Raw genomic sequence first — 25467 nt, forward strand, 5'->3', positions numbered from 1 at the left:
GTGGTAAGGAGTGGATTCACAGGATACGGATTTAACTTCCAACTCTCACACTTTTTAGCGTCTCCCCTTTTGAAGCTTCAAGATTCCTCATCTGTAAAATAGCAATTAACTACAGAAAGGGGGTGATGGGGTGGGAAGGGCAAAGAACTTGGAATCAGAAGGCTGGGGGTTCAAATCTCTGCTGTCTCCTGGGGGGTAGTTTCATCTTCTGTCCAATAGGAAAAGTACTTGTGCCATCTACCTCCCAGGGTAAATGTGAGTAAAGCACTTTATAAAACATGTTCACAATTATTACTATTATTAACCATCTGACAGGGCTGAGGGAATTAGAAAAAGAATGCTACAAAGTACTTTGTAACAACCCCAAGCTAAGCCAAAGCAAAGCTTTGTGCCCCATCTACTGAGAGCAATTTTAGGAGCTACATCATCCAAATAAAGTGCAGTAGTTCAGTTCTGCTCACCGTAAACTACCAAGAGGGCTAAACTCTGATTCAGGAGTTCTGGGTTCAAATTCAAGCTGCCCCGCTTTCCTAGCCATGACAAGTCACTTCATTTCACAGTACTGGTTTTTTCATTTGTAAAATGAGAGGATTGGCTTAGATGATCTAATATCTCTAATAGTTTATGACTCCAGGATTCTAGGATGGTGAGAAGGAAAATAGGTTTCATTTTTCAACTGTCAGAAGGATTTTCTTCATATACAGCTACTAAAAACCATGCAATGGATGAAATACTTACTTGACAAACTTCCTGTAAGCTTTTTATTTTTCATTTACAAAGGGCATAATAATAGCACCTTTCATCTGAAGAGCTGAAGGTGTTTTTACAAACGTCAACATTTTAAAACAATCACACAAAGAACAAGGAGTCTTGCAATCAGTCTCTGATTCAAAGTGCACCATTTTCCAGAAGCTGTCAGAGAGCAGTCCTACCAATGATGTTTTCAGGAAACGAATCCTGTTTCTGTGTTATAAATCAAATTGGAAAAAAGGCATAGTCCCAAATCCTTTCACAATACAAGCATCCATTTGAAAAAGAGGACAAGAAAAGAAAACTGGCCCAGCCTCATAAAAGGGAAAATTCGAAGGGTAGTCAGCAGCACCCAGATACAACTTGTAAAGCAGCCAACACTATTTCAGAAACACCACTGTCTACTGCAAGTGCCTGGGGGAGATGCTAGTGTAAAACACATAGGAGGCTGATGTCTTCCATCACTTCTAGGCATGCAGGTACATAAGGAGATGATGCAGGCTATATACTACCTGTATTGTGGACCCAGGCCCCTTACCACTGCACCCAGTTTAATCCACTTACAGTAGCAGGATTTTCCTGCGAAAATCATCAAGCCTTAAAGGGTTAAAGTACATAATAGGGTGTCAGCAAAAGGGAGTCGATGGCAATTAGAAGCAGACAGTGCTCACTACAGCCTAGGATATTTTATTAGAAACCAAATATGTTGAAAAAAGTAAAAAATAAGTCACCCCCATTAATACAACACAAATGATTTCACATACAACCTACAAAGGGAGTAACAGATCCTCCTGCCTACAAACACATTAAGACTGTCAATTAGCTCCCACACCAAATGACATTTATTGTTCTATATAGTACATAGCCCTTTTTCATGAGATGGAGTCCAAATATTCCTTCTTAAGTTTACAAAAGTCTAATACATTCACTCTTCCTTGCAACTGAGTAAACTGAAATGTTCCTTTTTCTTTCTGTCAAAAAGCTATTACACTTTTGTTGACAAGAAATTAGGCATGTCCACAATTGAGCAATGGATGCAGGATTACCATTAGCATATGCCTTACCCAGTGACATACAAGTGCAGTCCCATAAAAGAAATAGTCACATTGGAGGGAGAATTTAAACAATGACAACGAAATCGGAATAGAAGTGTCAGAGGGAAGGGCAGGCTACTAGATAGAACTAGTTTTATTGGTACAACTTAAAAGCAGTAGAGGCTGAACAATTCAATACAATTTATAACGGAAAAAAAATACTGTAATAAGGAGGTGTTCAAAACAAACAGGAGTTATTTGCATCATATATCAAAAGATCATCAATTTCCAGTGTTCCACAATTAGTAAAATACACAACTACGGATAGTCCCATAAGACAAAAATACCTTTTTTCCCCCTGAATTCAACTGGGGCCAAGTCAGTAATACAAAGCTACTGACCTGACATTAGTTCAAGTGTGTGCAGAAAAGTGTCCAAGCCACTTCTTTTTCTGATAACAGCTACATAATCAAAAGCTACACAAAGGAAACTGTTAGGGAAGGGGTGAAGCGAAGGAGGAAGAAAAACAGAATCTCCAATTATTGAAGAAAATTGAAATCCAAAGGGAATTGTGCTCTTCATTTCCCCAAACACAAAACCAAAAGTGTCCATGAAAAACAATGTGCCAAGGAGAACTTTAGCTACGGTGATTTTTTTTTTATTGCATTTCAGGGTGACCTGGAGGTTATTTACCTAGAGGGGAAAAGCTGATTTTCAAAACTACCTGAACAGATACTAAAGTGCTTTATTAAAATTGGCTGGCTTCACAAGATTCCTGGAATGACAAAAATGAACCACAGTCAAGGAATACCAAGATAGTTCACAAAATGGTCAAAGCCAACATGACTCACACCCACAGCTCTGAGATGGGCTGCTGGAACACTTGTCCTTCGTTAGCAGACAGTTGCATATTAAGAAGTGATCATCACACCACTGTAGGTGTTCAGACTACTCACACAAAGTCTCAAACATGGTATAGAACTTTAAGGAAAGCTCCAACTTGTCTTCCTCTTAAGCTTCAAGGTTTTTAGAGATTTACATTTCACATATATGAGAAGCCTTGACTCTTTTCACTTTTCCAGTTGCAACCAAATCAAAATGCTTTCTTAAGGTGAAAGGCAAGTGTTACAGCAAGAGAAACCATGATTTTACTTAATGGTACTCATGGATGGATTGTAAACTGAGTTAATCTCAATCCACTAACTGGTATCAAATTAATATATCAGCATTACAAGTATTAAATGTTTCAATACTACCTACAGAAGATAGAACCAAAATATCATATGGCAGTTATGTTCTTTAGGCACAGTTTAGTGATTTTTAAAAAATAAATACCATTGAATTTCAATTCAAGTTCTAAACCTGATAACCAAAGAGTTAAGATATTCTTACTTAGGAAAACAAGGTATACCTTTAAGCTAACAATGGAGGTTGTTGTTGAAATTTCTAATACTTAACCTAGCTGGGTTTCATTTAAGATTCTTTTATTAAAAAATACAAGGAAATCTGAAAAAGATTGATACAATTATTTTAACGTACAAAGTCATAAGCTGGAGCAGGATTTGCATTTTGCCTGGAATTTAAAAGAACAACAAAGAGGGCAGCCCTTTCGACCAATTTATTTTATAGCCACTTAAAATATCATCCAACAAAGGACAATGTTTACAGCTGGGACAGGTGTACACAACGCAAAGGCATTTACAGTCCATCGTGCCCACTGAATAAAACTTTGCTGCTGAAATTTCTTAAAACTTACCAAACTTAAAAAAAAAAGCTGAACAATACAAAAGGAGGGGAATATTTCGGTGTGGTCTGTTCTTTCCAATTTGCTTTGTTAAAAAAAGGAAAAATGTCCTGTTTCCCCCCAAACCAGTAATAAGCAAGAACTACATGCAGCAGTGTGGATGTTAAGACATTTCTCAAAGTCTTTGCAAATAAGTCCAAGGTGGGGATGGGATGGGGAGGAAATCAATAGAGAAACATTGCTATAGACACCATAATACACAATAAATTTAGATAATTTAAAACAAAAAAGGGGGGAGGGGAGGCAAGAGGCAGCATTTCAGCAGCAAAGTGCTCAATAAAAAGTATACTGTAGAGGGGTAAATACAAGGAATTCGGGGGGAGGGTAGGAAAAGGGATCAGCAGGATGGGCGAAGGCCTCAAAGGAAATACGGCGTAGTTGTTCTAGGAGGAATTACACGTTCTGAATCTGGAACTGCCCGGAATAACTTTGGTTCTCTTGTATTTACATCTTTGAAGACCATGATTGAGGCGATATTTCCACAACGGTAGCAATAATTGGGAGCTGACCATACTGTCACCAGCTTTTCATCAAACATAAATTTATACCCTTCATGCACCAGTTGATGTGCTCTGCAGATGAGTTTTAAGTTGTTGATGTGAACAAACTGCAATATTAAAAAATATATATAGGCCTTGTAAACATTCAGAGAATAAAAATGCAATGTGCACAGAGAATTAGACCTTTGGCTATTTAAATTAGCAAATCCTTATTCAATTCTACATAAAGAGGTAAGCTCTCCATAAGGAAATCAAGCTTCAAAAGTCTTATTTACAAGTAACTCCAGCAGTTGTCAGATATGTTACTTAGAATCTCTGTGACTTTTGACAAGTCACTTCCCTTCTCTGGGCCAAAATTTCTTCATATATAAATCAGAGGTGATGATATTGGCAATGCCTGACTAAAAGGGTGGTTTGAGATGTTCAAATGTGATAATGTAAATGTAAAGTGATTTGTAAGCCTTAAACCATACATAAAAATGTCAGGTATCATGATGATATAAGTAGGGATCATTTCATTCTTTTTACTTGTACCCTCAATGCTTAATTAGCTCAGTGTCTGGCACACAGTAGGCACTTAATAAATGTCTGTTGATGGTATGACCATTGGCAATTCAATGAGAGGTCCCTGACCCTCAGTTTCCTAACTGGTCATAGAGAGAAAGCCTGCACTACTGCCTACTTCTCAGATTTGTTGTGAGGAAAGCAATTTTTAAGGCTTAAATCATTTATTACAAAAAGCCACTGAATGAGCAGAAAAAGGCAGAATCCAGTCAATAAGTCAATTCATCACTAGGAAGAATTTTCTCATCTGTTCAAAGGGAATACGAGAACTTCCAAGTCCAATGCAGCTCCAAGGATTCAACTAGATAATGTTTCTTAACACTATCAGGGCTTCTTAAACTTTTTCCACTCCCCACCCCTTTTCATGTTTCAGGGCAATGCAAAGCGCACATGCTTTGTGTTCAGAATCAAGACTGCAGTGAAGTGGTGGGTAAGCAATACCCTAAATACCTCAGATTCATTACACGTTTGATTTTTTAATTAATTTTTGAACATTGTACATTCAGAAACCTTTTGCTATTACCAAATTTTCTGCAACCCCATGTAGGGTCAAAACCCATAGTTTTAGGAAATGCTGCATAAAGTATATTGCTACTTCTACCACTCTCCTCAGCTAAACAAAAGTTTACCTACCCACAGTCACCAATATAACGTCATAATTTCTATGATCAACCAATTAGTAACTGGCCAATCTAAAGAGCCAGGAGGCACAGATATCTATGCTTTTGATCTCAGATCTGCCACTTATTAACTGTGACTCTAAGTCACTTGCCCTCTGTTGATCTATTTCCTCTGAAAAATGAGGGAGCTAAACTAAAGAATCTCTTAAGGTCTCTTTCACCTTGAATGTTATATATGCTACAGTTCCCTTCAGCTCTAAAAGTCAATCAGTCAATAAACATTTATTAAGCTCTTATTATATGCCAGGCACTGTGCTAAGCACCAGGATACAAAGAAAGGCAAAAGAGAGTCCCAGCTCTCAGGGAACTCACAGTCTAATGGGGGAGACAACATGCAAATGACAATGTACAAACAAGATACAGACAGAATAAATGGGAGACAATCAACAGAGGGAAGGAACTATGATCCTAAGATCCCTTTTAGTTCTAAAATTCTTTAATTCAATTTATGCTACATTAATAAAGAATGACTTTTACCTCGTTTGTGACCTTTGCTCCAAAAAGCCAACCTGCTCCCCTCGGACTGATTGCCCAAGTATCCACATCTTCAGGATCTGACCACACCAAGTCACAAAATGCTCCTTTGTGAGGTATTTCCTGATTCCTTTCGATGGTTCGAATTTGATCCAGTGTTTTGATGTCTGGAGAGAGACCACCATGGACGCATAAAATCTGCTCATCTATTAACTGGAGAAAAATGTGAAGAAAAAGTTTAGTGTGAAATGTTTTCAACTAAGATTCAAGATTATGATTACAGAAAGACTCCAATGTAATCAAATCAACAACCTTGCAACTTTGATCAGGAGGCTCAAAACCATACAAAATAGGATCGATTAAAGGAAATGGAGATGTTTAGCATGAATTCAAAAAGACTTAAGGGAAACATGACTTTTGTTTCTTCAAATATCTAAAGGCTTGTCATTTAGAAGAAATAGAAGATTTAAACTGCTTAGCTCCTCTGGACTCAAGGAGTAAAAGCAACATGCTAAAACAGTATTTAAAAAGCTGTCTGATAAGATAGTGAGCTCATCATTACTGAAGTACTTGCAAAGCTTGATGACCACTTAGCAAGAACATGTACACGGATGTCAGAGGGTAAGTAAAAGGAGCAGGGAGGTTTCCAGGGTCTAAATTATATTAAGAGAAGTTAGTACAAGAAGGAAAAACTCAAGAACAAAATTCTGAAGACACCAAAGAGAAGCAATTCCAATGGGGAAAAGGAAGGATTAAGGAAAAAAAAATACCAATTTGGATATTTAAGAGACAAGTACATGTGAGATGTATTCCCTAAGAGTAGTCTCAAGAGGGCGAAATCTCAGAAAGGGCTAAAAGTGGCAAAGAAACAGCGAAGGACAACAAAACACGATGTTGCTGTTTTTGCTTTAAGATATATTGAAGAAAACAGGTGAATAAAGAAAGGGACAAGACCTCCTTCCACTCAGGGTGGGTAGGGTCAGGAAAACAAACAACAGCAAGAATGCAGCTCTGAGAAATTATTTTGGTTGTTTTCTATGCCAAATAGAATGACCTCTGGACTTCTGGCAACACAGCTTTGTGAGCCTGGGCAAATCTGAGCATCTCTCAAGGCCCCCAGGCAACTGTCAGGTGCCAATCTGCATTAATAGAAGACATTTCCCAGTGAGTATCTAGAAAAGTAAATAGTGATAACAAGGAGCCAGCACAGTTTTATCAAAAATGGGTCGTGCCAAACTAACCTCATTTCCTTTACTGACAGGATCACTAAACTTATAAACTGGGGGATGCTGAAGATATAGGTGACAAATTTTAGCAATGCATTTGACAAAGTCTCTCATGTTATTCTTATGGAAAAGAGAGAAAGATACGGGACAGACAAGAGTAGTTAAATGGCTTCCGAGCGGTTGCTGAAAAGTGATTAGTAGTTCAATGATAACTTGGAAGACAGTATCTACTAGAGTGTAACAAAAATCTGTTTATTCCAATGATATTTAATATTTTTACCAATAACTTGGATAAATGTTTTGATAATGACTGCTTATCAAATGTGCAACTGACACAAAGATAAGGAAGATTGTTAATATGCTGTATGACAGGAAGAAAGAATATCATTTCAGATATGGTAACCGTCATTCTAAGACGATGACATTTAATAGGGATTATGTAAAGTTGCACAGTTGAGTTAAAAAAAATCAATTTTTCAAGTACAAAAGCAGGGTAAAGTGGGTAGACTGGAATTTCTCTGAAAAAATTATCTAGGAATTTTAACGGACTACAAACTCAAATGACACAACAGTCTCCAATGGTGGCCAACAAAGTTAATGCATTTTGAGGCTCCATTAAGAGAGGTATATAGGCCAAGCCTGAGGAGGTAATAGTCACCTGGTACTCTGCTCTGGTTCAGATCTCATTTGGAGTACTAAATTCAGTTCTGCATTATATATTTTAGGAAGGACACTGATATGTCGTAGTATATAGAGGAAGAAAACCAGGAAGGAAAGGCCTTGAGATTATACTATATGAGGATTATGTGAAGGAAATACAAATGTCTAGTATAGGGGAAAAAAAGACCTGGGAAGCAGGTTGAAAGCATTTTAACCATCTTCAAGTATCTAAAGGACTGACATTTAGAAAAATTAGATTTGTTCCACTTAGCCCTTGAAGGCATAACTAGGAACAAGGAGCGGAAATTACAAAAATGGTAAATTTGGATTTGAAGGAAAGAATTCCTAACAATGAGAGCTCACCAAAAGTGCAATTAGCTGACTAAGGAGACTGCCTTTCAGTGAAGGTCTTCCACCCAACTAAGATTAGATGACCATTTATCTAATGTTATAGAGCAGATTCTTATTTAGGTATAGACCTCTGAAATCTCTTCCAACTGTGAAATGCTGTGCAATCAGAGAAAAGGAATTATGTACCAGGAAGGGACAATTAAAGAGGCAGCATGAAAAAAGTGCTAGTGTTGAAGGAAGAGGGCGTTGGGTTCAAATGTGCTTTCCTATTTATTATCTGCAAGCCTAAGTAAATCAATAAACCACTCTGATCCTCAATATTCACATTTCTAAAATGAGGGAACCAGATTTGCAGCATAGGGACATGGTATGAATAAAATGCTATACTTGCAATAAGAAAGACCTGAATTCAAATCTAATCTCTAACACTTACCAGCTACAAGACCGTGGATAGGCAATCAATTTCACTCTCTAAGTCTGTTCCCTTATCTGTATCTTCTAACTCAAAACATATGCTACTATGACTAGATGACCTCAAGATCCCTTCTCTCTATAAATCTCTATGATCATGCAACTTTTAAAGTCTCTTCAAACTTTATGGTCCTCCATAAAATAATTTAACATTAAGCAGTGTGAATTAACATTTATGAGACCTAAGAAGGAAAATAGAGAAGTGTTTTTATAAACTTACAGCTGCTACTGTGAGCATATCAAAGACTTTGGTACAGTATCTCCAAGCGTTAGCATTCCCATATTTGGTTTGGCACTCATCTGCAAAAGAAATAAGAATATCAGTATCTTTCTATAAATCAATGATTAAATTCTGGAACTGAAAGATAAAAATCAATAAAATGCCTCACTCCAGCATTCCATGTTCTAAGGTTCCTTCCAGCTAAAATATCTGGTTCCTTTCAGCTCTACCATTTCACAATTATAGATGATTCCTAAGGTTATTCAAAACCCATAAAAGATTAAAATTTTCAAACGTTAGTCTAGTGTATTATGTAGAAGAGCTGGGATAACTGAAAAATTTAGAGGTAAAGAAATATTAATTCTCTCACTATGTTTTAATTTATTTTAAACAAGAAATGTATATAGAAATCACTTATTACCACTTCTCAATTATAGGTATGGCTAAATTCCTAAGAAGTAGTATAAAGAGGCTATTTGAACTGGCAATTAAGATTTCCATTATCATTTTGTTTTATCATCTCAGCTCTGGGAAGACATGGTGTAATAGACAAAGCAACGTATTTGAAATCAGAAGGGAAAAGTCAAATATTAGCTCTGCCATTTTCTCTCTGTGTGACCTTAGGCAGGTAAGTTTCTCATCTATAAAATGATGTGGAGGCAGAACCAAGATGGCAAAGTAAGGGAAGGGACTCACCTGAACTTTCCCCCAAACCCTTCCAAATACCTTTAAAAAATGAGACTAAACAAATTCTAGAGCAGACACAAGGCACAGAGAATATGAAGGGATGATATCTTAAAAAAAATTAAGGGATGAGAGAGGAACATAATGGGAGAAAGAGAAAGGGAGAGGCAGAATGGGGTAAATTATCTTACATAAAAGAGGCAAGAAAAAGCTTTTACACAGTGGAGGGGAAGAGGGGAAAGGTGAGGGGGAATGAGTAAACCTTACTCTCATCAAAACTGGCTTAAAGAGGGAATAAAATACATACTAATTAAATATAAAAATCTATCTTACTTACCCTACAGGAAAGTAGGAGGGGAAAGGGATAAGAGAAAGAGAGGGATGGGTGACAAAGGGAGGGCAGATTGGGGAAGGGGGGTAGTGAGAAGCAAAACACTTTTGAGGAGGGATAGGGTGAAAGGAGATATAGAATAGAATAAACAGTGCAGGGGGTGGGGGGAATAGGATGGAGGGAAACACAGTTAGTAACAGTAACTGAAAAAAATTTTGAAGCAAGTTTCCCTGACAAAGGCCTCATTTCTCAAACACATAGAGAAGTGAGTAAAATTTATAAAAATAAGAGCCATTCCCCAAATGATAAATGATCAAAACATATGATCAGTTTTCAGATGAGGTAATCAAAGCCATATGAAAAAATACTCAACTCACTATTGGCTGGAGGAATGCAAATGAAAACAATTCTGAGGTACTATCTCATACCTATTAGATTGGCTGACAGAACAGAAAAGGTAAATGACAAATGTTGGAGGGGATGTGGGAAAAATGAGACTTTAATGTACTGTTGGTGGAGTTGTGAACTGATAGGACCATTCTGTAGAGCAATTTGGAACTATGCCCAAAGGGCTATAAAAACCATGCATACCCTTTGACCTAGCAATACCACTCCTAGGTCTGTATCACCAAAGAGATTTAAAAACAAAAAGGAAAAGGACCTATTTGTACAAAAATACTTATAGCAGCTCTTTTCTAGGGGCAAAGAATCAGAAGTTGAAGGGATGCCCATCAATTAGGGAATGGCTGAACAAGTAGTGGTATGCGATTATGATGGAACACTGTTGTACTATAAGAAATGATGAGCTGAACACTCTCAGAAAAACCTGGAAAGACTTGCATGGACTGATGCAAAGTGAAATGCACTATGTACAAAGTAACAGCAATATTATAAGATCATTAGCCATGAATGATTTAGCTCTTCTTAGCAATACAACAATCCAAGAGAACTCTGAAGGACTTATGATGAAAAACACTATCCATCCCCAAAGAAAAAACTGATAGTGTCTGAATACAGATTGAAGCATTTTATTTTACCTTGTTTTTCTTGAGTTTTTTTTCTTGTCTATGTTTTCTTTCACAACATGGCTATTATGGATATGTTTTGCATGACTACACATGTACAGCCTATATCGAATTGCTTGCCTTCTCAATGAGGAGGGGTGGGGAGGGAGGAAAGGAGAGAATTTTGAACTCAAAGTTTTAAAAAGGAATGTTAAAAATAGTTTTTACATGGAACTGAGGAAAAATAAAATATTAAATAAGAAAAGCAGGGGGGAAAGCCAAATAGAGAGGAAAAAAGAAATAAAACTTGAATAAGCACCCCCCCCCAAAAAATGAGGTTAGACTAGATGATTCCTAAGGCCCATTCCAGCAGTAAGATATTATGATATTAAATGTATAGACTATCTGAGGATCAACCTATAAAAGCACACAAAAGACTTATATAGATTCAATTATAAAGTGTTCCTTAAGGAAATAAAGAATAACTTAAACAACTGGAGGAATATTCACTGCTCATGGCTAGGCCAATATAATAAAAATGACAGTACTATGAAAATTAATTTGCACTTTTAATGCTATAACAATCAAATTACCAAGGGGACACTATGTAGAACTTGATAAAAATAATAAAATTCATTTGGAAAAACAAAAGATCTAGAATAGCAAGAGAAATGATGAAAAGAAGTAGGAATAAAGGGAGAAGAGCACTTCCAAACCTCAAACTATATTATACAGCAGCAGTCATCAAAACCAGCAGGCATTAATTTAAAAATACAGAGACAGATCAATAGAACAGACTAGACAGAGAATCAGAAATGATAGAATTCAATAATGCAGTATTTGATAAAGTAGAAAATATAAATTATCTAGGGAAAAACTCCTTATTTGATCTAAAAAAAATGCTGCTGAGAAAACTAGAAAGTAATCTGGCAGAAATTAAGGACAGACAAGTTAAAGGATGTCAAGGGGTCCTCGAAACTTGTCTCTCAGAGTTGCCTATGTTGTGATTGCCTGCTAACAACCAACAATTACACATATTCCACAATACAGTCTAAATGGACATGCTACCTTGATATTAAATATCAAACTACACAAAAATGAGAAGAGAAGCAGATCATATATCTCTCACAGTTTTGCACAGGAGATATGTTACTAAGCAAACAATAGATAAACGCAATTACAAAAGATAAAATAGAAAACTTTGATAATATGAAACTGAAAAGCTTCTGCACAGACAAAAATGAATGCACATGGGGTAAGAGGGGAAAAGGCTGAATAGGAAAAAATCTTTTTTATCAGATTTAGTGTGGTATCCAAGATATATAAAGAACCAATCAATTAATGTGTGTGTGCGTGTATGTGTGAGTGTGACTAGTGGTCATTCCCCAATGGATATGAACAAACAATTCTCAAAAGAAGGACAGCAAAGCAAAGCATTCACAACCACATGAAAAAATGCTCTAAATCGGGGGCAGAGCCAATATGGCAGCTGGAAAGCAAGGACTTGCTTAAGCTCTCCCCCAGGTCCCTCCGAACACCTGTAAAAAATGACTCCGAACAAGTTCTAGTGCTACGGAACCCACGAAATAGCAGAGGGAAGCAGCCAGCCCAAGGAAAGCCTGGGTGATCAATGGAAAGGGTCTATTGCACGGAGCTGGGAGCAGAGCAGAGCACAGCCCAGGGTGGGCTGTGCCAGGACCAACAAGACCAGGAGCCAGGTGGTAGGGCCCTGAATCACTTAGCTGTGGCAGTTACCAGACTTCTCAACCCACAAACGCCAAAGACAACAGAGAAGGTTAGTGGGAAAACTGCTACAGTGAAACGAACGCGTGGTGGGCCCTAGCCCCAGGGGTGCGGAAGTAGTGCAGCTCTAGGGCTGCTTCCAGAGCTCCAGCGGCAGTTGCTTCCAGCCCCAGGCCCACCCTGTGGAAAGAATTAAGCAGCAGATCAGAGTGGGAATGCAGAGTCTGCCTGGATCTGGGTCACCATCTGGGTTGGCAGTTCTCGGGGGAGGAGGAGGATTGCTGGGGCAGAATTTGCTGTGTAGAAGTAGCTCTGAAAACAGCAGCACAGCACCTTAAGCTTGGGACAAAGTACTCTACAAGCAGTCATACCTTTACAAAAAGCTCAAGGGTCAAGTAGTTGGCTGGGAACATGAACAGGCAGTGACAAAGGATGCAGACTCAGACTCTGGAATCTTTCTCTGGTGACAAAGAAGATCAAAACATACAGCCAGAAGAAGTCAACAAAGTCAAAGACCCTACATCAAAAGCCTCCAAGAAAAATATGAATTGGTCTTAGGCCATGGAAGAGCTCAAAAAGGATTTGGAAAAGCAAGTAAGAGAAGTAGAGGAAAAACTGGGAAGAGAAATGAGAGTGACGCAAGAAAATCATGAAAAACAAGTCAATGACTTGCTAAAGGAGACCCAAAAAAATACTTAAAAAAGTAACATCTTAAAAAATAGACTAACCCAAATGGCAAAACAGGTCCAAAAAGCCAATGAGTAGAAGAATACCTTGAAAGGCAGAATTAGCCAAATGGAAAAAAAGGTCCAAACGACCACTGAAGAAAATACTACCTTAAAAATTATATTGGAGCAAGTGGGAGCTAGTGTGACTTTATGAGAAATCAAGATATTATAAAACAGAAACAAAGGAATGAAAAAATGGAAGACAATGTGAAATATCTCCTTAGAAAAACCACTGACCTGGAAAATAGATCCAGGAGAGAGAATTTTAAAATTATTGGACTAACTGAAAGCCATAATCAAAAAAAGAGCCTAGACATCATCTTTCATGAAATTATCAAGGAAAACTACCCTGATATTCTAGAGCCAGAAGGTAAAATAGAAATTGAAAGAATCCACCGATCACCTCCTCAAAAAGATCCCCCCCAAAAAACTAGGAATATTGTAGCTGAATTCCAGAGTTCCCAGGTCAAGGAGAAAATACTACAAGCAGCCAGAAAGAAACAATTTGAGTATTGTGGAAACACAATCAGGGTAACACAAGATCTAGCAGTTTCCACATTAAGGCATCCAAGGGCTTGGAATATGATATTCTGGAGGTCAAAGAATTTAGGATTAAAACCAAGAATCACCTGCCCAGCAAAACTGAGTATAATGTTCCAAGGCAAAATATGTACTTTCAATAAAATAGAGGAGTTTCAAGCTTTCTCAATGAAAAGACCAGAGCTGAATAGAAAATTTGACTTTCAAATACAAGAATCAAGAGAAGCATGGAAAGGTAAACAAGAAAGAGAAATCATAAGGGACTTACTAAAGTGGAACTGTTTTGCTTACATTCCTACATAGAAAGATGACATGTGTAATTCATGAGACCTTTCTCAGTATTAGGGTAGTTGAAGGGAATATATACATGCACACATACACACACACACACACACACACACACACACACACACACACAGAGGGCACAGAGTGAGTTCAATATGAAGGGATATCTAAAAAAATAAAATCAAATTAAGGGATGAGAGAGGAATATATTGAGAGAGGGAGAAAAGGAGAGATAGAATAGCGTAAATTATCTCACATAAAAGTGGCATGAAAAAGCAGTTCATTAGAAGGGAAGAGGGGGCAGATGATGGGGAATGAGTGAATCTTGCTCTCATCGGATTTGACTTGAGGAGGGAATAACATACACACTCAATTGGGTATCTTACCCCACATGAAAGTAGCAGGAAGGGGATAAGAAAGAGGGGACAATAGAAAGGAGGGCAGATAGGGGAAGAAGTAATCAAAAGTAAACACTTTTGAAAAGGAACAGGGTCAAGGGAGAAAACTGAATAAAGGTGGGACAGGATAGGATGGAGCAAAATACAGTCAGTCTTTCACAATATGACTATTTATGAGAGTGTTTTGCATAATGAATGATACATGTGTGGCCTATGTTGAATTGCTTACCTTCTTAGGGAGAATGAGTGGAGAGGGAAGTGGGAAGAGAATTTGGAATTCAAAGTTTTAAAAGAAGATGTTCAAAAGAAAAAGTTGTATTTTGCATGCAACTGGGAAATAAGATATACAGGCAACGGGGCATAGAAATCTATCTTGCCCTACAAGAAAGTAAAGGGAAAAGGGACCGGGGGGGGTAGTGGGGGTGACAGAAGGGAGGGCTGACTGGGGAATGGGGCAATCAGAATATATGCCATCTTGGAATGGGGGGCAGGGTAGAAATGGGGAGAAAATTTGTAACTCAAAATCTTGTGGAAATCAATGCTGAAAACTAAAAAATATTAAATAATAAAGTATGGAATTAAAAAAATGCTCTAAATCACTAGGAATCAAGAAAAGCAAATCATAAACAACTCTGAGGCTTCACCTCACACTCTGAAACTTTGCAAAATTGACAAAAAAAAAAGCAATATATAATATTGGAGGAGTTGTAGAATGAGGCCACACTCATACATTATGGACGTAGCGTGAAAAGACACAACCATTTTGGAAAGCAATTTGGAATCATGCAAATAAAGGAACTAAAATGTCTACCCATACCCTTTATCCCAGAGACTTCATTACTGGGCTCATACACCAAAGAAACCAATGATAAGAAAAAAATTCACATATATTCCAAAATATTTACAGCAGCATTTTTTGTGACAGCAAAGAAATGGAACAGAGTAAACGCCCATTGATTGGGGAATGGCTAAATAAACTGTGGTATGTGAATGTAATGGAATACATATTGCTATAATATATAGTGCTATAAGAAATTATGGGTGATGAATACAGAGAAATACGGAAAGATGTACAAGAACTGATACAGAGTCAGGCCAAGAAAGCAATATACACAATGACTATAACAATGTAAATGAAAGATCTTCACATCAAAAAAACAGAAATAAATAACAAAATTATAAAGATCTAGTAGAACTCTAGTGAAGAGATATAAAAAGATATCCTTAACCCACTCCTTTGCGTGGAGGTAGAAGGTCCACGTGTGTTAAACATTCCACATGTTTTCATACTTTTTCAATGTATTGATGAGCTGTGATTTTTTTTTCCTTTTCAAAGAACATTATTTGTTATATGGGATGTATCCAGGAGGGGGAAGGCAAGGGAAATGTGGGATAACTATGATGAAGTAAAAAACAGGATACATCAATAAAAACTTATTTAAAAATTAAACAAAATAATTTTTAAAATTGTTTTATATTGGGCTGAGGTCTTAATTGACCACATTGATATCTTGCAATATTTATAGTTATAAGATCAGGTCTTTCAAAGATTCACTATTTTACATCAGAACTGATGGAATATTTGCATTTAAAAATGGCTTCAACTGCTGGTGGCTGTTGAATTGGGGGGTAGGGGAATGGACATTTAACAAGATGATAAATTTTGTGCTCTCATACCCTTCTCCTTAAATAAATATGCAAAGCACAACGACAAATAAGATATCATGATCTCTTTTACCATTATTTGAATCTGCAATAAAGTTGAAAATTCCTTAAGTGTTCTACAATGGAGAAATAGCTGAACAATAAGCATAATGGAATATTTTAAAAGAACCTCTCCCTTTTGCACCCCTCTCCCATATGTGCATACACATTTCTAAAGCATTACAAGTGATATGTATTCTTACATATTATTGTGTGTCATCATTCTCATTATATGTGTCAAGTCTTCTTTAAGCCTCAAGAAGGCAAGGACTAAGTATTATCTAAACTTTGTATTTCCCACAAGGGGACAGGCACAGTGATTTCTATACAGGAGTCCTTATGAAATGCTTGTTGCATTGACTCAAATAAAAAGAAATAATAAAGACACGAAATAATGCTCAGTGAGCTTAAACATGATCTGGAATTAAATAAATGGAAAATATACACACAAATATTGGGGAAAGTGAACAAAAAATAATGATGGAAAGAGGCACAGAAGGGAAGCACTCAAAGGAATTAGTTCTAGAAAGGGCTTTTAAAGGTTATCTAGGACAACCCCACTCTTTAATTTTAGAGATGAAGAAAATGAGGCCCAGAGAGAGAAAGTGAATTTCCCAAAGTAACAGAAGTATTAAATAGCAGAACTGGGTTTCCAACCCAGGTCCTCTGATACCGAATCCAATACTGTCTGCACATCAACATACTATCTTATGGATTAAAAGGTTTTCTTTCAAAGTTAAATTAGCCGTAAAGTTAAGTTCAGTTGATTCTATTACTGCTTAAAGTACATAATGATTTACTTAGAAGAGAGCTAACTCATTGAAAGACAAAATTCCTCTGAAATCTAGTATTGAAGACTTTTACGTCCAACTTTTCTGACCCTGGCTTCCAGCACAATTTTCCTGGGATTCTCATTAGCACAACAGCTTTTCTTCAAGAAACATGAAGAAAATTTTCACTTTCAGAAAAGGATACAGAATTCTGTTTTTAATTAGTGAGCTATACACCTGAAATGAACAATACTGCCAAGTCTGAAATATTTTATTAGTTAACATTTATTGACAAACATTACAACATTCACATTTTGAAGCTGATGAAAGTGTTTTTTTTAAATGTAGAGGAAATAGAAAGTTGAAAAGTATATACTTTCAAGGGAAAAATACAAACCAAAAAGAGATGGGAGAAAAGTCTTACCATAAAATCCATAAACCTGTGTTATCTGTCTACTCTCGTGATTTCCTCGTAAGAGTGTAATGCGATCAGGCCATTTAGCCTTTAGTGCAAGAAGGTAAGTGAAGGTCTCCAAACTGTAGTAACCTCTGTCTACAAAATCACCCTGCAAATTAAAAGCACACAGGTATTAGCAACATAGTAGTCAGGATGATCCTATCATCTACTAAAGTTTTCCTTCAGTCGGCTTCACTGTGCCAAGTCATCCTACATTCCTAAAAGCTACGTTAGCAAGGCAGATGTTCTAGAAAGGCTCCCAAGATGGACCAGGTGAGAAAACAGCAGGTCTGTCTTCCAGGTATCAACATAAAACATAATTAAACTGGAAGAAGCTCATACTAGACAGTTACCTATCAAGTAAGCACGATTTTTGCCTACAGAAACTCATCAAACTGTCTCCTACGACATGGAGGGGTCATAAGCGATTTGGTAGAGAAGGTCAACGACAATGACCCTGAGGCTTCTTGAAGCACTTCCCTCCCTTCACTGGAGAGGTGGGGTAATACAGACATGGAATACTGCATTGGCAGATAACAGCAGATTCAACTGATGTATTGGTTGGTTTTGCTCAACTACTTTCTTTTTTGTTATAAGGGAGGTACAGTGGATGGAAAAGGGGAAAATATATTCAGAAATGAAGATGCAAAAACAAAAGAGAATGACAAAATTTTTTAAATGAAGGAAGACAAATACATACACTTAAAATGATTTCAAAACCTGATTTTTCAGTCTCCTGATACCTTTTCAAGTATCATATATTTGGCATTTTTGCCCTATTTAACAACCCCCTTAAGTTTTGCTTAGGACAACATTAAATTACTGAGTAGTATACCAACTAAAAGGGAGGTACTCTAAAAGTCTGCAAGATTGGAATAGCCTGTCATATGAAAATTTTGTAAAGTTCATTTTAAATGACAATCAGGAAGAAAAATGACAGGACACCAGACACTAACTGGCTTTGTGACTTTAAACAAGTCACTTCACTTCTCAGTCTTAGTTCCTCATCTATATAAGGAGATTAAAATAGATGATTTCTAATGTCTCTTCTAAATGGAAAATTCTAGGTCTCTGAAAACAGTAAATGCATCCTACTAATAACATAGCATCAGAAATATTTTTAGAATCACAAAGAGAAAATAAGTAAATTGTCACCTTAAAGCAAAAAATGCTGAAACAAAAATACTTTCTGCAGAATATCTCTGTAGACCTATACCATTAAAAAATCAAGATGGAAACTCAAAAATCTTTGAGTTCAAAGGCACCTCAAAGGGAATCTTGTCGAAAGTCAGCGGAAAAAGGAGGAATTCTCTGCTCAATCTTTCCAACAAGTGATCATCCAGTCACTTGCTTGAAGAATTCCAGTGACAGAGAACTGTCTAACTTCTCAGGTTTCCTCTTTTGGACAGCTCGAATTGATTTAAGATTTTTCCTTACAGGGAAGCAAAATATGTTTCCCTATAGTTTCTGACCACTGATCATCCCTTTGATCCTAGGAACAGAACAAGTTTATTCCTCTAGGAATAAGTACCTCTCACGTGGCAGTTAATCATATAAATGACTAAAACACTCCCATTTACACTTAGCTAACCACTTATCACCAGTGTTTACATACCATAAATATGTAGTTTGTATCTGGAACTTGACCTCCAGTTCTGAAGAGTTCACAAAGGTCATAGAACTAGAAAAGAAAAATAAGATAACCCTATCATGTATTCCTGCTAACAAGCAAAGTTATAAAAGCAGTAATTAAAATATATAAAACTACAAAAGCAATTCATAGCATTTACAATTGAAAAATCTTTGAGATATCCAGTCCGATTCCCACATTTTACAAAAGAATTGAGGCCCAAACAAGAGAATCAGATTGCATAGGATCATGCAGATAATAAGGAATTCAAAGTACACAGGTCTTCTGACTAAGGAGAGCCTAAGAATTTCCACACATAATATTAAAAATGAAGTAGCAAGAAAATGATGGCAGCAATGAGCTCCTAAAAACCATTACTACTGACTTAAAGATCACTACTACTACTAACACATAATATTACAATTACTACTAGATCTTTAACAGGCTGGAACCTTAAAGCATCCAAGTTTCTATCTTCTAACAATTAAGAAAATCTCAAAGCCTCAAATGGAATTCAAATATCAATTAATAAGCCAACAAGCATTTATTAGGTAAACACTATACAGCAGCACTGTGCTAGGGACTAGGGAGACAAAAGAAAAAACATATCAGTCTCTGCCCTCAAGGAGTTTACATTTTATGAGTGAAAGAAAACACACAATTAAATGCAAAGTACATAAAGAGGTTTTAAAAAAAAGTTATGGGAGTAGGGCACTAGCTGCTAGAGGATCAAGGAAGGTTTCATGTAGACGGCTGCATTTGAGCTGAGCTTCGAAGGGAGAGAAGGCATGCTAAGAATTGGAGGTAATGGAAAAGTGCAATCTATGCATGAGGTGGCAGCCTGTGCAAAAGCATAGAAACAGAAGATAAAATATCACACACTAGCAAAACCAAGTAAGTCAGCTGGGCTGGAACACAGGGTGTGTAGAGGGGAATAATATGTGATGAGCCTACAAAAGTAGGCTAAAGCCAGACTGTGAAGGATTGCAAATGTCAAACAAAGGCGTTTATATTTTAATGTAGAGGCAGAAGAGAGTCCCTGAATTTTTTTGAGCTAGGCAATGGCATGGTAAGACTCATATTTTAGGACTATTATTCTGGCAGCTGTGTAGAGAAGAATGGATTGAAATGGGAAAGATATGATACAAGGTGATGAGGATACTACCACAATAATACAGAGAAAGTTGATGAGGTCCTGAAATAGGGTGGCAGGTATGTAAATAGAGGTAGGTTGATTAAATGACTGGACCTTGAAAGGAAAAAAGTATGAAGAGTCTATGATGACTCCAAGACTACAAACTAGTGTGATGGGAAACATGGCTACGCCCCTGATAAAAATAGGGATATTACTAAGTGGAGTAGGTTTTGGAGGGATAGATGAGGAATTCTATTTTAGACATGCTGAGTCTGCGATGTTGATGGAACATAAGATTCAAAATGTGTAACAGGAAGATGGCAATGTAGAATGTAGGACCAGACCACAGATTAAAGACTTTTATGAGGGTTAAACTCATTCATTCATAAAATTTATTAAAAACCTAATAAATAGGCCACTCAAACAAAATCATCTCAAGGATTTATTCAAGAAACATTATCTTCAACATGTTACAAGGTCAATTATCAACTTAGCTTAAACTCTAATACTTTGACTCCCAAAATCCTATACAAATAAGAAGTAGGACATGTCATATATTTTTTTGTATCCCTACATAGCCTGACACATACAAATAGCATTTATTCAATAAACAACTATGGGTGGGTCTGCTTTCAACTCCGTTTTTCCCAAAGTCAGAAATAGCCCTTCAATTCTCTCTCAAAATGTTATTTCCAAATAGTTGTGCTTAAAAGTCAGCAATTAATTTCCCCAAATACTCTTAAATCAGATTAGTGAAATTTCAACTCTGCCACTTATTTACTAATTCTGTGGCCTTTGGCAAGTCACTAAACCTTTATGGGTCTCCATGTCATCATCTATGAAATGACAGTAAGACTAGATGACAGAATCGTGTAACGTTAGGGCTGGAGGAGATCTTCAAGATCACCCAGATCAATCCATGCATTTGACAATAGAGGAAAATCAGGAGAAGTGATATGTCTAAGGTCACTTTATAAGATAATGGCAGCCAGGTAGACACCCAACTGTAGTCCCTGCTACTGAAGAAAAGGAGGCTGGTGGATCACTTCAGTTCTGGGCTAAAGTCAATCAGGTGTACACAACTAAGTCTGGCACTAATATAGTGAGCCATTGAAAAGAGGCTAGAAGGCCACCAGCTTGTCCAAGGAGGGATGAACCGGCCCCAAATTGAGCAGGTCAAAGCTTCTTGGCCAATGGGCAGTAGGGTTGGGCCTGTGAACGGCTGCTACACTTCCAGTTTGAGTGAGATAGAGAGACTCACTTGTACCCACACCTCCAAAAAAAGTTAATGACAAAGTGGCAACTCAAAAACAAGTTTCCTAAATCCCAGTCCAGAGCTCTTTATACTATACAGATGATCTCAACTGTCTATTCTAACTAGAATATTCTATTATTCCAGTTCAGCAAATAAATGAGGAGACTGAAGATTTCTAAACCTGACCCTCTAGGTTAGGCACTGTGAGCTAAAACCTTTTGTTTAGGACAGTTATTCCACATTTATTCTCACTAACAAAACTACAGGATTTTTAAAAGTTTCAGTAATTAATAAGGGAAAACAGTACTTAGAACCAAATCTCAAGTTAATAAAAGGCAATTAAGATGACTTTATATTATAGTTCTTTTGAAGATGTGATATAGTGGAAAGAGCATTAAACTAGGATTCAGAAGACCTACACATTTCCCTGACTCTCACTTGCTAGTTCTGAGCCTCATCTTTAAAATGATAATAATGTTACTATCTCATAGGATTGATGTGAAGGAAAAAAGGTTTGTGAACCTTAACAAACTATATAAACGTGAATTACAATAATAAACACTGTCTTTGTGACTCACTGGATAAGTCGATTCACCTGGTTCCTCAAAACAAAATAAAATGATTAAACCAGACAATTCTTAAATTCCATTACGGCTCTAAATCCTATGATTTCTCCTTCAGGGCCAGTGAGAGATTTTTCTTTCTAGTCATTTTCCAATTCTAAACTTCAATATCCCAAAGGGATGACCCTCTCACTACTCATTTACTCACCGTAACAATGACTCAGGAAATCACAGTAATTGAGGCAACCTAGACAACCAGAAGCTGCTACGTGTCAAAATTTGCAGAACGAGTAGAAACACACACGGACAGTACAAAAGCTAAACATCTGCTCATGGAATTTTTACCTGTCCGTGTATGTCTCCACAAACTGTGACTGGTGTAGATACTGGCTGAACATTTGACTCTTCCAACAGGAGGTCACAAACGTAGTCACATAATCGCTAGGAAAAAGAAGAAAGCTTGAGAACATTAGTATAATGTTAACAAAAAAGAACAGGTATCACTAATAACATTTTTTACATAAGTGAAATTAAGTTGCAATTGCTGTGGATTAATCTGTCAGATTTATGCTGGTCGAGCTGTTTTAAAGCTCTTACAATCTGGGCTCCCCAAAAATATTATTAGTAGTTATGTAAAAAACAAAAACCCTACTCATTATTCAACAGCTTTTCTTTTAAATGAGAGGGAACAGTTCATAAAGACCTGGCAAATAAAACTAAAAATGAAACAAAATCTAGCCTGACTCCAACTTTTATTCCCTCTATAACAATCCTTAGAAGAAGTCACCAACACTAGTCCAAGATCTCCAGTTATAGAATCTACTGCCTTCTAAAATCAGCCTATTCCATTTCTGGACAGTTATAATTGTTAAGATACTTTTTTCCTTTCTAAACAGGCAAAATATGTTTCTTTATAACTTCCACCCATTTCTCTATACCCTGGAGAGCCAATCAGTACAAGGATAATTCTTATTCCAAGTGATAACCCTTCATAACTGAAGATAGTCATCATGTCACCCTTGAGCAATAATGTCTTCCCTTAAGTCTTCTATTCTCCAGGTTAAATGATCCCAGTTCCTTTAGTGGATAGAAAGCTGACAAATATGAAGAAAGACCACTGGCTGTGCAGTGTGAAAACCTTTGTTCAAATCCTGCCTCTAATACTATGTGACCTTGGGCAAGTCACCTAACTTCTGAGTCTCAATTTCTTGCACTAGACAGGTTCTCAGCCCCTTCCAACTCTAGAACTACAATCCTGCAAATGACATTTAACAATTCATCATGGCTTAAACTAAATTCAACAAATATTTATTAAGCATCTGTACACAACAGTCTCCTAATGATATTGTATGGCTATGAATAATGGTACAGCACGATTTCCAAAGAATCAAAAGCGCAAAGAATGAAGAAACACGGTGGACACAAACAAGTTGCAGCCTACCACCAATGATAACTTGCGTAAAGAAAGTAGTAGCATAAAATATAGCATCTGGACTACTGAAAATGAGGTAAGTTAGCTGGCCACGTAGCAAGAATGAGGCACAACGAATGTTAAATTCTGCTTTGACACTTCTGAAATGGTAAAATACCTAAGAGGAAGGCTCTTGGGTCCATCCCCTGTAGAGGAATTATAAAAAGACATGTGAACAAGAAAAGCACTTCAAACTCTAAACAGCCCCATGACTGACTGACCGACCGGGCAACCAATTGACTACTTCTCCATCTCTACCCACTCTGCCTCCAAATGGTTTATGTTAATTATAATATCCAAATTTCTTATATACAATCCAAATAGAAGGCTTCCTTATCCACAGCAAAGTTTTCTAAATGCTTCTTTGAAGATAACAATATACAGATGCTATCAGTGCCTTCAAAGCCTTCACCTTCATTTACTTCCAAATTTACCTCTTTCTTTTTTTATCATTTTTTCATCATCCCCTCTCTAGTACCTCTATTTGGGAAAGTATCTCGGCCAGCCAAAATCACTTCAAAAGCAGGGTGAGCTGAGAGCCAGACTACTGAACTACTTTTTCCATTTTCCCCTCCAGCCCCTTTTCAGTAAGGTATCTGAGGGCAAGGACTGTCATTCTTTGTGTTTTTATTTGTATTCCATGTGCTTAGCAGAGTACACAGTAACCTGATTCATAAATGCTTTATCTATCTAACAAGAAAGTAACAAATGAGTTGCAATATGTATGACTAGGAGTACTGTATCAGTAATTAAGGTGGGACTTCTTTTTTTTACTGTTTTCTCTTTTAGAATGCTAAAGTAATCAAGTGCCTTTGATTAAGCCTTACAAGGTGCAAAGCCCCAGGCCCACACCCTTTTGCTAACTAGATGTAAAGCCCCAGGCTCACACCCTTTCAGCCCTAAATAGGGTATATAAACTCAGAGGTTAGCATTTTGTCTGGGGCTCTCCTGAAGAGTGCTGGTGTGGAGACTCTGGGGCCGCTGGAGCCCCACCCCCCCCCTTTTGAAGAAAACCCAGATGTTGGTGTTTCTCTTTTTAGTAACTTTGTATGTGATGTCTTGATTAGACAAAGCCTGTCTGTTGAATTGTGTAATTTGATCTGTTGATATTTTCTGTTTATAATTTCTATTTATATTTGCTCTGAAGTTCAGGATGCTGGCTTTTCCCCCTGAACTAAGTGAATGATATACGTATGTCTGATTAAAGTGAGATTGTTAACCCCTTAAAGTTGCTTTCCTTAGTAAAGCAAATCAAAGAACCTGTGCTAGCAGCTCTTGTTGCTAGTCTTGTTGGGTCTTACACCCCTACAGCAGCTGCTAGCCAAATTGTTGTTACAAGTACCCACATTCTTGGTTTTGTGATCTCAAAGAAGTGAAGTACTGTGCACATCAAGCACTCTGCTAGGCACTGCAGATTCAAAGACAAAACACCCTCACTTTGCTTACACTCTGCTGAGGGGTTATTATACATACAGAGTCAGGGGCTGAGCCTATGATTTCATTGGTATAGGCAAAGTTCAGATGAGGAACACCTACCAGAACAAGTGAGTACTTCTCTATACCTTGGAAAGAGTATTAGAGGGTGGACTAGCACTGAGAGGTTAGGTGTCTTCCCCAGAGTCATAGAGGCAGTATGTGTCAGAACTTGTATCCAGGAGCTTCTTGGCTCCAAGAAGAGCTCTCTATGGTTTGCAATGTTGTTTGTTCTGCAAAACCCTTTCAATAATAAACCTATGGTATGAATACCCAAGGAAACTCAATACACTACTTATTTTAGATTTATTAAGTGTTTACAATAACTTTTACCCAAAAGTTTCAAGTTAAAATTTACACTATACAATTATAATATATTAAATTTAATTATGCCTATAATTAAGAAAATTCTAAATATAAAGTTATAAAATAATTACAAATATTTCATATGGGACACTGTAACAATTAAAATCAAGCCAGCAAAACTTCATGTGCTTACAATTACTACTATCTACATGACTACACATTAAATTTATTTTGCTAAGTTGTTTAATGTAAATGA

At 37.0% G+C, this 25467-nt stretch overlaps 1 protein-coding gene across 1 annotated transcript in view; it reads right to left on the reverse strand.

The window, feature by feature from the left end:
- Positions 1-1421: 1421 nt before the first annotated feature.
- The window catches only part of PPP6C (protein phosphatase 6 catalytic subunit), a 40711-nt gene continuing 16665 nt past the window's right edge, over positions 1422-25467 (reverse strand). The window contains exons 2-7 of the mRNA XM_036750438.1: positions 22307-22402; positions 18994-19059; positions 17346-17487; positions 8735-8814; positions 5810-6019; positions 1422-4195 (exon numbers count right to left, since the gene is read on the reverse strand). Coding sequence (XP_036606333.1) covers positions 3947-4195; positions 5810-6019; positions 8735-8814; positions 17346-17487; positions 18994-19059; positions 22307-22402 — 843 coding nt within the window. The 3' untranslated portion in view covers positions 1422-3946. The remainder of the gene's footprint in view (positions 4196-5809; positions 6020-8734; positions 8815-17345; positions 17488-18993; positions 19060-22306; positions 22403-25467) is intronic.

The sequence above is a fragment of the Trichosurus vulpecula genome, chromosome 3, assembly GCF_011100635.1.
Source record: "Trichosurus vulpecula isolate mTriVul1 chromosome 3, mTriVul1.pri, whole genome shotgun sequence".
NCBI lineage: Eukaryota > Metazoa > Chordata > Mammalia > Diprotodontia > Phalangeridae > Trichosurus > Trichosurus vulpecula.